At 53.5% G+C, this 13,321-nt stretch overlaps 1 protein-coding gene and 1 long non-coding RNA gene across 2 annotated transcripts; both read right to left on the bottom strand.

The window, feature by feature from the left end:
• Positions 1-375: 375 nt before the first annotated feature.
• Positions 376-13,102, bottom strand: SFTPD (surfactant protein D). Its single transcript, XM_040485564.1, has 8 exons — positions 13,003-13,102; positions 10,761-10,962; positions 6,050-6,166; positions 5,671-5,787; positions 5,258-5,374; positions 4,865-4,981; positions 4,163-4,246; positions 376-1,973 (listed from the first exon to the last, which is right to left on the bottom strand). The coding sequence occupies exons 2-8, from the start codon at positions 10,957-10,959 to the stop codon at positions 1,597-1,599; spliced, it is 1,128 nt and encodes a 375-aa protein (XP_040341498.1). The 5' UTR covers positions 10,960-10,962; positions 13,003-13,102; the 3' UTR covers positions 376-1,596.
• Positions 6,765-10,209, bottom strand: LOC121036861 (uncharacterized). Its single transcript, XR_005793514.1, has 2 exons — positions 9,559-10,209; positions 6,765-9,062 (listed from the first exon to the last, which is right to left on the bottom strand). It is a non-coding gene; the product is annotated as an uncharacterized LOC121036861 (long non-coding RNA).
• Positions 13,103-13,321: the final 219 nt, after the last annotated feature.

The raw sequence follows: 13,321 nt of genomic DNA, 5'->3' as shown, positions 1-13,321 counted from the left end.
CCAGTTTCTTTACACGTTTTTACGGTACCTGTCACGATGAGCACAGGGTGATGTATGGAACTGTTGAATTACTTACGATACTATATACCTGAAACTAATATAACACTGCACGTTAACTAACTGGAATTAAAATAAATACTTCATTAAAAAAAAAGAAAAGAAAAGAAGGGGCACCTGGGTGGCCCAGTCGCTTAAGCGTCCGACTCTCGATACAGGCTCAGGTCGTGATCTCGTGGTTCGTGGGATGGAGCCCCAAGTTGGGCTCTGCTGACAGTGCAGAGGCTGCTTGGGATTCTCTCTCTCTCTCCTCTCTCTGCCCCTGCCCCGTTCTCACTCTCTCTCTCTCAAAATCAATAAACATTAAAACAACGAAAATAACAAAAAAAAATTTTTTGCCGTTACTGTGTCAGTAAAATCAAACTAAGCTTCGACCTAAAAATGTACAGGCCAAAAGTATAAGCTTTGAGGTCAATGTCCTTTGTCATGACTGAGCTGTAGCATTGATACTGACTGTGCCCATGTGTAAGTCCCTGCTCACTCTGTGTCCTGATTTTCATGTCTGCAAAATGAGGAGGCTCTGACTAGATTACCTCTGGCGCAAAGCAGGGAAAGGACATTCCTGCAACCGCCAGGCAAGAGGAGGGTTGGGGATAAATGTGAGCATGGCTGGACACCCTCCATGCCTGAGACCTCAGATGGAACTAGGTGGTGCGGATGGAACTCCCTCCTGTGAACCAAGAGGTGGTCGTATGACACAGAGAGAGAGAGAGAGAGATCCTGGGCCGTGCAAGGATGAGGATCAGTCTACTGGGCATAAGGCTGGGCAGCCAGGGGAGGCAGATGCTCCCTGCCAGGCGTCCATCCCACTGCTGCTTCCCCAGCCCCGGGCTTGAAGCCAGAGGCAGCCACTGAAGCCTGTCAGCCCAGGGGCTCCAGCTTGCGTTTGGCTAGAGGAGCCTGGAGTTCAGGGAGGGGTCCGGAAGAGGGATGTGCATGGGGGAGCTGTCAGGAGAAGGAATTCGAAGCCTTGGACAGAACGAGCTCCACTCGGAGTGAGAGTCCGACCTGAAGAGGATGGAGAGCAGAGGCCAGCCCTGCACCATTAAGTGGTCAAGTGGGAAGAAGGAGGAGGAAAAGAGGTAGCTAGTTGGGTGAGACCAAGGCAAGCAAGAGTGCTGCCCTGGAAGCCCAGAGGAGGAAGAGTGAAGGTGCGGGGGTGGTCAGCTGGTCAAACATGGCTGACAGTTGGGGAAGGGGAGGAGGGGGTAAGGGAGAGGAGGAGGGAGGGGGAGGGGCCTAGAGGGAGCCACCCGATTTTGCCACGGGGAGGTCTTGGGGACCCAAGTTTACCCCTTGCCACTGGGAAAGCAGTCCCTTCTTCCTCTGACAAGTCTCCCACGTGTGAAGCCATTTGACTCTGAGAGAGGCTTTCCGCAGGGACCTCCCCGACTGCTCTGTGGAGAAGCCCTGGCCAGCAGAGGCGGCGCCATTTTATTGGGGCATGGGCAGCACACAGGTCTGGGCCCCCACTCGTTGGCCAGGCCCCCACTCGCTGGCCAGGCTCCCGGGTGGAGCACGGCCCCCCACCCCGGTGGCTCAGAACTCGCAGACCACCAGGCGCTGCTCTCCGCAGGCCTTGTCGTTCCACTTGCCATTGGTAAAGATCTCCACACAGTTCTCTGCGCCGCCATTGTTGTTGGGCTCCCCTGGGGCCCAGTTGGAATAGACCAGGGGCTCCCCGGTGGGGTAGATGAACTTGCCTTCCGTCTTGATGTCGGTTATACTCAGGAAAGCAGCCTTGTTCTCAACTGTGACCAGCTGCTGCAGGGCGTCGTTCTCGGCCGCAGAGCGTGGGGAGGCCATCTGTCCCCCGGCCTGTATACACACCTGCTGTGCGTCCTCAAAACTCTTTTCAATACCTCCTGTCTTGAAGATCTTCTCCCCGACACCTCGGCCATTGGGGAAGAGCTCCACTAGGAGAAGAGGACAGTCAGGTTGGGGTTATGGCAGCACCAGGCCAGAGCTCCGGGGCTCTGTGACCTTTGTGCGACAGCCCCCACCCGCCCCGCCCAGCATCCATGTGGGATATCAGGGCACCCGATAGGCCAAAACTGAGGCACTTGCTTCCAGTGCACTGGCTTCACAATGCAGCCTGGGAGGAACTCCTGTGGTCCGTAGTTATAGATGAGGACACTACAGCCCAGAGAGGTTAAGTAAGGGGCCCGGAGTCACATACCCGTCAAATGTACGTTTAGGACTGAACCTTGTTTGCTGGGACGCTCGAGCTGGAACGTGCTCTTTCTGTTTCACCCCACGTTGTGTGCTGGGGTCAGTGGGAATTGCAATGACTTTGGTGAGTGATGGCTGGGGCAGTTTCTGATGCGCGTGTGCTGGGGGTGGGGCAGGGGCATCTGAGAGCCTCACTGTGCTAATCTCTGCACTCACTGCAGCCCGGTGTTGGCCCCTCGGGATGCATGTGGGCGATGCCCCAGCCAGTCAGCCTCTCCAGGGTGCTGGGTGAGGGGATGAAGGCACCTGAGAGGTGGCAGGGGGCAGAGGGGATCAATTCTGGGAGAGCCCTGTTTGGGAATCGGAAGCCAGGAAAAGGAAAGTTACTTCCCTTTTCAGGGTTTCTAATTCCTCATTTCCGAAGCGGGGGTACGCTTCATAAAAACATCAACTATGTGACATATCACGTGTCTAATCTTCCATCCCATCCCCATCCCTTTGGCTTTTGGGCTCAGGCATGGAAATCTTCAGGGCCCCCGAGAGGGCTGTGCCCTGGCCTCACTGGGCTGGTTAGACCTCAGGGTGCACCCCGACCCCCTGCCCTTCTCTGAGTAGCTTCAACTAGGGCTCGGGGGCAGATTCTCCACAGGCTCAGGACGGACGGCACTCAGGGCAGCCCTGGACAAGGTCAGTGCAAGAGTCCATGTGCCGCTACTGGGTTTTATGTTCCATGCATCTGGGTGGGCACACGTGCGCATACATGAACATGTCCCTGTATTCTTCTGGAGGTACATGGGAGTACTTACCGTCTGGACGTGTGCGCGTACGTATGCGTGTGCTCATGTATGTCATGGTGTGGGGTGAGTGATGGTATTTGAGTATACACATGTGGCCGGCATCTCTGGACATGCTCCACTTCGCAGTGGAGTGCAAAGGAGTGAGTGAACACATGTGCAAATTTGTTGTGGAGGGAGTGAGACATACCCAATACCTGAAACTCCCATCCTTGGTTCTTAGGTACTTGGTACTTAGGAGCCAAACCTGTGTCTTACCCAGTGAGGCCCCTTTAGGATCTACTCCTTTGGAAATTGCTTTTTTTTTTTTGGATCAGGGAGATTTGATGAATGATGGAGACCCAAAGCTGACGTCAGGGAGAGCTGATGAGGAGGGCCAGTCAAGGACCAAGGTGGAGATTCCAAAAGGTACAGGGTACTCTGCAGGATTCCAGGATTAGGAAGAATCCCTGATTTAAACACCCAGCAGGGTGCAGGGAGAGCCCAGCACTGGCTGGAGCCTAGAGGTGGCCAGTCCCCTTCCAGCACCATGGGCATGTCCAAGGTGAGATACTTGATGGCCACATAGCAAGGCTAGGCCCCCACCAGCCTTGAACCCCGAGAGCAGCATCCCAGCCCCAGCCCTCAGGACAGTGTCTGGATTCTCTGCTGCCTTGGGCTGTGAAACAATATCTGGGCACTCACACGCCGGGTCCCACAGAGGTAAGAAATGCATCCTGGGTTGGATGTCCCCTGTCTATCACAGGGAGCAGCACAGGGCAGGCAGGAGTGAAGGTCTGTTGAACTGCACAGGTCTCAGGGCACCGATCGGGTCATAGGTGGCTGTGATGTTGGGGGGGAGGCATCCCGGAGCCTGATAACCTCCACCAGGCTTCCATCACCCCCATTGAACTGGTGATATGGCCACACCCTCCTCTCTGTCTCTTGCATCTACTTCCAGATCCTGGAGTATAGGGCTGCCTGCTCTGTCTCAGCACTACTCTCAGCCCCAGACCCTGCCCCAGAGCCAGATCCGGCTCTAAATATGGTCCCAACCTGTTCCAATCCCAGACCCAGACCCAGCCAACTCCAAACCAAGGCCCAGGCCCAGTCGGAGGCCTAGCCTTGGTGCCTGGCTCGAATCGGATCCAGGGACGTACCTTTCCTATACTGAGAGAAGGCATTCTGGAGGTGTCGGACCTGTCCACGTAAGGCCTCCACCTGCTGCCTCAGAGCAGTGATGTCTGCAGAAGAGAGAGGTCGAGTGAAGGCAAGCCCAGCATAGCCTGGGATCAGCTCAGAGCTTGGGCCTTAAGGGAAAGGTACCCAGCTGCAGGCACATATAGGGGACGGGATAAGGAGCTGGGACCAGGCCCTAGCAAGCCCACATCCACTAACACAACTAGCCCCTGTTGCCCCCAGATTTCCTATACTTCTATGAACAAACTGTCCCCGGAGCAGGTCCCTGCACATCACTGACACTGAACCCTGTGAAAATTTAACTCCAAATTCTGGGGATCTCATAGCACCTTCTTTGCAGGGGCAGGAATATACTTTCGTCAGTACTTCCTGTCCACTGGGTTATTTGATAGTCAGAGCTATCCTTTGAATTGGGAAGGGAGCTGTGTTTTCTCTGGTGATCGAATGGAAAAGCTGCTCAGGGCTGCCCTCCTGTGAGTAAGAGTCTAAAACCAGAGCCTCATTCCCCTGCCTTCCTGCCCGCTAGTGTCCCTGCTTCCCACCCACTCCCTGCGGTTAATGGGGCCGGGCCGAAGATAGGCTGTCCTGAGATAAAGAAGGCCACCTCCCTCCCCCTGTCCCCACCCCGTGGCGGCTCCCAGATCTAGCAGATGCTGCCTTACCAGGAAGCCCGCTCTCTCCCTTTGCTCCTTTGTCCCCAGGAGCACCTCTGTCCCCCTTCGGTCCTGCGGGCCCTTTGGCACCTGGAGGTCCTGGCGGACCCGTGGCTCCAGCAGGCCCTGGGATCAGAGAAGAACTGGGTGAGCTCTGTATCCACTTTCCAGCATTGTCACCCTCCCAAGACATGGGCTGTCCACCTGGCCTGCGGTCCCCCCTCCCCGATACAGACTGCTCCCAGAACCCAGCCATGCACCCTCCTTGGACATAGACTTTCCCTACCACCCAGTAACACCAGCTCCAACTTGATGAGTGGCAGTGGGGGAGGGGTGGCCATCACCAGCATCAGGGATGCACAAGGGAATCGGAGCCCCGTCCTAGCTCCTTCCGTCACTCACCCACTGCCCCAGCATTTCCAGTGGCTCCACGCTCACCAGGGGCACCTCTCTCTCCTTTAACCCCTGGGGGGCCTCTCGTCCCTGCAGAGCCCTGCATGCCAGGCACACCCACATCTCCTGAGGAAGGAACAAATTGGAGCAAAAGCTGCCGAGAGTGGACTTTTCACCCTTTGCTCCAAGGGGAGAGAGAACCGGTGAGAAGGTGCTGCTTACTGGCCAGGGTTCCTCCGCGGAGGCGAGCAGGAAAACGCAGTCAATGTGGGAATGTGGGGGAGAAGGGGCCACGACAAGGCCTGCCCAGCGCTGATGGTCTGGGCATTTCCCGGCACTCTGAGCCGGCCTTGGGTCACACCCTGGACTGTGCCGTATTCCTCCCTTCTCCCTCCCGGACCGGCCACCTACCAACCACCTACCTTTGGGCCCAGCCTCTCCTTTGGGGCCTGGTGTGCCTTGAGGTCCTACATTTCCCTGCTTCCCTGAGGGACCCTCTCTGCCAGCTGGACCAGGCGTACCTCGAGGTCCTGGAGGTCCTGGGGAAAAGGACCAGCATGGTCAGTGACACTAAATCCTGCTGGAAGAGGGAGCGTCCGAAGAGAGGAGAACAGTGATAGAAGTCAAGAGAGGCAGCATCATCATAAAAGGTGGTGTCAACAGGAGTTCAGTCTCCCCTGAAATAACCCGGTACCACCTTCAGAACAATCTTCTTCCTTCTTCCTGGGGTGGGATCTGTGAATATCTACTGGAATGTTCTAGAGGCTGCAGCACCACCTGCTGGAATGCCCAACTGCTCACCAGATGGTCCAGAGTCTCCCTTTGGTCCAGGCTCTCCAGCAGAGCCATTCTCCCCTTTGGGCCCAACTGGGCCAGCTGGTCCAGGCGTCCCCGGTCTCCCTACAGCTCCTGGCGAACCTGTAGCAGCAGAAGAAATGGGCACAAACCTTAGGCCCAGAGACGAGCCAGCTGCGTGCACGGTTGGGCCCCTTGCATTCCTTCAGGGTTCTACAGGGTGTAGACGTCCCACTTCCACACTCCTTGGTACAGTGGTGATCCAGGAAACTTTTACAGGTGAGAAAACAGGCTTGCTGGAGCTGGCTGTGAACTCAAGCCAAGATCCATCTGACTTTCCATGCAGGGCACCTCCCCCTGCCCCGAGACCACGGTATATACAGCAGGCAGTCTGTCAGCATTTAGCCTTGATCATGGACTCCTTGTTCTCCCCTTCCCAGAACCAGAGTTTATGTCAGAAATGACACCTAGCACCGATCATCAGGGAAATGCAGACCGAGACCACAATGAGATGTCACCTTAACCCTGTTAGAATGGTGATTAGCGAAAAGACAAGAGATAACAAGTGTTGATTAGGATGTGGAGAAAAGGGAACCCCTCATGCGCTATTGATGGGAACGTAAATCGGTGCAGCCACTGTGGAAAACAGAATGAAGGGTCCCCAAAAAATTAAAAATAGAGTTTTACACTCAGTTCTGTTCATTTGGTTATTCTTTTTTGCTGTTGTTGTTTTTTGTGTTTTGTGTTCTTACTGAGGTGAAATTCACGTAATATAACATCAGCCTGTTGTAAAGTGTACCATTGATTGGCAGTTAGCACGTCCGCAGTCGTGTGCAATTACCTCCTGTATTTAGTTCAAAATCACTTCGTCACCCAAAAAAACCCATAGCCACTAAGCCATCACCCCCAACCTCCCCTCTCCCCAGCCCCTGGATAGCACTACTCTGCTTTCTGTCTCTATTTCCTATTTTGGACATTTCATATAAATGGAATAAGACAATAGATGACCATTTATGTCTGGCTGTTTTAACTCAGAGTGACATTTTTGAGGTCCATCCACTTGGCAGTGTGTCTCAGGGTTTCATTCCTTTGTGTGGCTGAGTAGTATTCCACTGTGTGGACAGAACCCGTCTTGTTCATCCACTCATCAGTTGATGGACATCTGGGCTGTTCCCATCTCTGGGATGTTGGGAATAAAGCTGTTATAAACATTCATGTGCAAAAAGAGAAGGAATGACACCTGACAGGTGCCGCTGACTTGTTCATTCACTCATCTGTTCACTGAGAAACCATCTGTGGAATATAACCGGGCAAGATACAAATGTTAGCACCAGAACCCGGTCTGCAAGAGTTTTGCAATAGGCTTTTAAACGGTGAGGCACAAGTAATGAGTGAGGAAGAAGATTCGCGAGATGCCCCTTGTCCTATCACATCATCACCCCACCCCAATACACACACATATGGCCAGAGCTGTCTTCCTGAGGGAGCAAATGGGACTTCAGGGTGAGGAGGATTTAGAGAGACTCACAGAGGGAAGAGGACATGTCAGACTTGGAGACTTGTGCTCTAGGAGGGGCCAGGCCTGCCTGGGTAACACTGTGCTGGTGGTGGGGGTGGGTGCCTGTGATGGGTGACTGAGAGGCTCTGTGCTGGGCATTGTATCCTGCCTCTAGTTATGATCCTCACCAGGAATGAAATGGAAGCATGGAGGGTTACAGGATGGGCCCCTCACCCCATATCCAATAGGGCACCATGCTGGGCAGAGATGTCCTATCCCTAGGCTGAGGTCCCCTTGGGCTCCACCCTGGCTGGGATGGCAGCCGGTAGAAAAAGCGTTAGAGGTCTCCCATCCATGGTGTAGAAGTCCTGGAGACCATGAAGGGACTCCCTCTTCAACAGCAAGCACCCATGCCTCCCGAAGCACTAATTTTGCATCCCGGGGTCCCCCAAAGGCCAGCCTTGTGCCTTAACGCCACCTGAAGTGAAGCTTTGTGGACCCGCAGTCTGGCCAGTCTGAACTGCACTAAATTCCTCCTTTCCTTACATCTTACAGTCACTCATTCCACAAGTACTCACTCGAAACTTCTACTGTGCACAAGATACCATCGGCAATGCGGGGACACAACAGTGAAAAAAGCAGACACAACATCAGATCCCTCTTTCTCTTGGGGCTGAAACCCAACTGCACAGAGACAGATCATAAAAATTAAAATGTACAACATATGGTTTATTAGAGCAGAATAAGTGCCAGTGAGGAAAAATAAAGCACAGAGAGTGTCAGAAGGCGGGGGTAGTGTCTTCTAAGTAGGGTGGTCAGGGACAGACTCGTGGAGAAGGTGGTCTGTAAGTAAGGCCGTGAAGGAGCCAAGGAGTGACCCACAGGGACAGCTATGGGAAGAGCAGTGATAGGGCCCTGGGGTGGCAGGGGGCTGGATGTGGTTAGGGACCAGCAAGGAGCCAGTGTGGCCAGAGGAGGTGAGGTCAGAGGAGTATGCAAGAGTGAAGCTTGTGAGCTGCTGAGGGGTGTGTGGTTCTACTCCGGGAGATACATGCCTATATACACCAAATCCTTCTGGGCAGGAATCTTGGAGATGCTGAGGAATAAGAGGACTGTCCCTGGAAATACAGGCTGCAAAGCAGTGTGGGGTCTTACTGGGCCTCCATGATACACCTGAGGCATTACCGCATTGAGCCCGCTCCACCCCCTACCTCTGCTCAAGGCTCTCTTCTCTCAGGCTTATCTTGTCCTTTACAGCAGGTTCTTGGAACCCTGTGCATCAACATCTGCAGGGGACATTGTCACAAGGGCAGACTCTGGCCCCAGTCAGACTTACATGGGTGGGGATTTTGAGATGCTCCAAGCTCGCTAGGAAATTCTCAGACCCATAATGGTTGAGTGACTAACGTGCCTGCAATTCAGGAGCCAGAGTGCAGCCTGGTCCCCTGGCCCATCTGTGCATGGTTCTCTCTCCAAGCACCAACCCAAGGCCGGGCTTGGAATGTGCATGGGGTGAACCACCTGCAGAAGAGAGGGAGGTCTCAGCCACACTCTATGCTTAGGCTCACAGTGTGACCATAGGAAAGGGCCCCCCAGGATTTAATTCAGGGCCCCTTTGAGAGCTAGAGAGAGCGGGGATTCTCCAAGATGCTGACACCTTGAATACGCCTTCCGGGTTCACTTCCAGGGGACCTTCCCTGAGCCCCGGGCCATTCATGTCGGTAGCCACTTTCTGTCTGTAAAGGACAGATAGGTACTCACTTGTCCCTTATCCTACAAAGCCTGGGGATGCTACCTATTCTTTCCAACTTAAATGTTGTTAGTTTCCTTCCTCCCCAACCAAAATGCCAGCTCCCAAAAGATAAAGACCACGGTTGATAGCTCCATAGCCCTAGCCCAGAACCTGGGGGTCCCTTGTCCTAGATGCTGGCTCACTGAATTCTGACTCCTTGCCACTGGACCCAGATCCTCCCCTACGGGACAGTACTTCTCAGATGATTCCCTTGATAATCAGTACCTGTGGAAACCTCACGAGAATTCACCCAATTGGTCCAGCAGAAAGATGTAACTTTATCCTAACAACCTGACAAAAAAGAAAGCCTTGGCTCCGTTATTTGTCACTATGTAGTAGATATCATTCCCATTTATAGATGAGCAAACTGAGACTCAGGGGCACTGGCTTGTCCCAGGGTGGGTCCCTGCTGTAGAAATGGAGCTGGTAGTCAAGCACAGATCTGTCTGATGCAGAAGCCCGTGTCCTTTCCCCTCCAGACTGGGTGTCATTTAGCCTCTCCGTGTCACAATTTTCTTACCTGTCAAATGAGATTCCTATGTTCCCTGTAAGACTTCTGGTAGGATTAAATGAATTACTCAGTGAACGCCCAAGCACAAGGCTGGACAAAGGAATGTGAGCTCCCTTTCACTCTCTCTGTAATGTATTAGGACAGATCCTTGTGATCAGATCTGAGTATGGGGTCACAGAACCTCATTCTTTCCCGTCCGTCATGATGATTGAAAAAAATATATATTTTAAAATTTGAATTCAAGTTACTTAACATACAGTGGAGTCTGGGCTTGGGGAGCAGAACCCAATAATTCATCTGTTACGTAGAACCCCCAGTGCTCATCCTGACAAGTGCCCTCCTTAATGCCCGTCACCCATTTAACCCATCCCTCCACACACCTCCCCTCCAGCAACCCTCAATTTCTTCTTTGTATTTAAGAGTCTCTTGTGGTTTGCCTCCCTCTCAGTTTTTATCTTATTTTTCCTTTCCTTCCCCTGTGTGCATCTGTTGTGTTTCTCAAACTCCACATATGAGTCAAGGCATATGATACTGAAAATATTTGACACCCTGCACCGACCCTATTTAATCCAGGTGACCAACTGTTTAAGTCCTGGAGCAGGGTTCTGGAGAGCCACAGATTCGATTTACCCACTATTTCCTCATTTTTGGAGTGGGAGGAAGGAGAAGGTGCCAAAGAAGGAGACAAGGCAGATGGCAATGGAGGGAGGCACCTGGGGGCTCAGAGCAGCAGGCATTTTCCAATCGGTAAGGCAGTGTTTCAGATGGACCAAACATCTGGGGGAAACCCATCCGCTCAGGAAGAAGAAGTCCACCTCTGAGCCTTCTGTAGCAGAACATCCCAGTACTTCTGGGTTGGTTACAATTCCAATGCCCACCCCTTTCCACTAGGACAAGCCAGTGGTCCCAGCTCTACCTGGATCCCCCTTCTCGCCCCGGGGGCCCTCTCTCCCATCCCGTCCATCGCGACCAGGCAGGCCGTTCTCCATGGGGCTACACATGACCAAGGTGCAGGCGCTGGCCGCTGTTCTCTGGAAATAGGTCTTCATTTCTGTTCCCAGTGACCTCAGGGGCTGTGTGAGCAGCATCAGCACGGAGAGAGGGAGGAGAAGCATGGCCTAGGCAGGTGAACAGAACGAGAAAGGACATGCTCTTGGTCCCAGGACATGGGTTAGGGCTTGGCCCAGCTCCTGAAGGTCAGGAGAAGCACCTCCCCACCTGCCCTCCCTCCATGGGGCTGAGAGAAGCAAGTCTTCCAAAGCAGTTTAGGGACCAGGTGGGCATATGGTCTGGTCTGGGAAAGCATGAGTGACCCAGCTGGAACTCAACTATAAGTTCGCAGGAGAATCCACCTATTCTCAGATGCCCGTGTTGTCCTTTCTTGTGACTTCCCTTGGGGACTGCCGTCGGCACAGGGGTAGGATGTAGAAATCCTCACTGAGGCCACATGTCACATCAGGAAGGATTCACTGGGTGCTTCCGGGAAGGACCTTTCCCGTCTTTGGACCTCCAGCTCCCTGTCTATACCGTCAAGGTGGTTGGCTTAGCTCTGACAGGGCAACCCCCTTTCCTCTCACTTGCTGCCTTGGATGGACTAACACTCTTGCTTTCTGCAGTGCGGTTCTGGAAAGGAGCTAGGATCCTGAACGCTTAGTGATGTCTGTCCTGAGCACAGGATGGGTGTGTGGTTGCGTGTTTTCCAAGCGATTTGCCATCCCTGGACTGGACACCATCTCCATGAGGAAATTCACACGCAGAACCCAAGTGAAAGTTCTCCGAGAAGCTAACTTAGCAGCCGGAGAGCCCCTGGGGCATGCGGCATTCTGCTCCCACCACCTAAAAGAACTTGAGAGAAAGGCCTCATGGAGGAAAGGGCCACGTGAGGTGGGTTCAGTCAAGGGAAGGCTAGTTCAGGGATAGGGAGAGCAGGTGTCCAATAGGGCGTCCAGGCACCATCTGATTGGGACTTAGGGACTAAGTGAGACCGGGGCAGGTACAGGGCCTCGGTCACCTCCACTATTGGACTTCTTTCCTCTCTGAGAGAAACGGTAAGGTTATGAGCATGGGAAGAGCTTGTGGGAGTTGCAGAGGCTAGGAACAAAGCCTGGAGGACACGTGCAAAGGAGAAGGGGGTCACCAGGCAGGCTGAGGTGGTGGCAGGGAAGGGGCTTTCCTGGCCAGAGAAGTGCCTTCTCCAGGCTGCTGGTGACCCTGGGCTGGACGATCCCTATTTTGCAGGAGCCTCTTTCAGTTGTGAATTCACCACCTGCCTGGGCTTCCTGGGAATCTCTAGAAACACCCAGGTGAGCTCCCTTATTGCGGCAGAGGCTCAGTCATGAGCACTGAAGGACCCAGGCCAGAACGAGGGCATTGTCCCCTGGTCTGCAGCTACAGCACCTCTGGGGCTCTGCGCCCCGAATCGGAGGAAGAATGATAAACAATCGACATTCTTCTGCCCAGCAGCTCAAGGCACCAGCACCCACTGTAGCCGGAAGGGGCCGTGAAGAGAGGTGACTCACAGGTTTTCAGACCCACGATTCAGACGCGGCATCTTAGCTGGGGCTACGGAGGGAGTGGGCAGAGCTGCAGCCCCCCTCAGCCCACGGTGTCCGCGCCAAGCTTTCTGATTCAGATTTTATTGAGAAAAAAAAAAAAAAATGACTCCTCTGAAAACTGGTTGGAAAATTAGTGACTGAGCCCAGTCAGTCTCTTTTTTAAAGTAAAGATGTGAGGCTAAGGGAGAAGCATGAATGTCCACGTCCTACAGGCAGTTGGTACCCGGATGGGCTTAAAAGGCAGGCCTGTGGAGACCTGGTCTGTTTCTCCTCTACCACCCTCCTTTCTAAAGAAATCAGGAATGGAGGGGAACAAGAGAGAAGTTGAAACTGCCTGTTCCCCTGGGGCTTCCAGACAATGGCATCTGGCATCTGGGTGGGTATCATCCAACTGACCGCCTTCCACAGCCCGGAGAGCAAATCTCCCGCTGAGCATAGGGAGCAGTGAGGGGCCTCACCCCGTCCCCCACCTTTCACACTTCCTAGACCAGAACAGACCAGACCCTGCCTCCACAGCACCAGTTGGATAAACCAGCCATATGGGCGGAGAGATATTCATCGGGCATTGAAAAAAACAAAATGAAGGCAAGGATAGAGACTCACAGATGCTGCCTCTCGGACTCCAGGGTCTCCAGGCAAATTAGCCTTTCCTTGGCAGGCACTGGCTATTTATGCCTGCCCTGTCACCTGAGCTGCCCAGCCCTGGTCTTTTAAGAGCTCTTTTCAAGAAGTGGGGCCATTTCTTCCTTGTTGACTCACTCTCACCCCACTTGGGTTCTGGAAACCTGCCACTGATATTCATAACACTGCGCACATATCACCTTAAATGTTATACGGCACTCTCAGTCCGTGATCTCACCTGTACCTCCCTAGAGCCCTGTGAGTTAAATGGCATTATTAGTGTCTGTATTTTACAGATGTC

Source organism: Herpailurus yagouaroundi, unplaced genomic scaffold, assembly GCF_014898765.1.
Source record: "Herpailurus yagouaroundi ecotype Mexico unplaced genomic scaffold, PumYag 163, whole genome shotgun sequence".
Lineage (NCBI taxonomy): Eukaryota > Metazoa > Chordata > Mammalia > Carnivora > Felidae > Herpailurus > Herpailurus yagouaroundi.
This window is presented reverse-complemented; position numbering and strand designations above follow the sequence as displayed.

Coding starts and splice junctions, on each gene's coding strand:
- SFTPD (XM_040485564.1), bottom strand. CDS start 10,959: ATGCTTCTCCTCCCTCTCTCCGTGCTGATGCTGCTCACACAGCCCCTG. Junction 4,247..4,864: donor GGGAGAGAGCGGGCTTCCTG/GTAAGGCAGCAT, acceptor TCTCTTCTGCAG/ACATCACTGCTCTGAGGCAG. Junction 1,974..4,162: donor CTTCTCTCAGTATAGGAAAG/GTACGTCCCTGG, acceptor CTCTTCTCCTAG/TGGAGCTCTTCCCCAATGGC.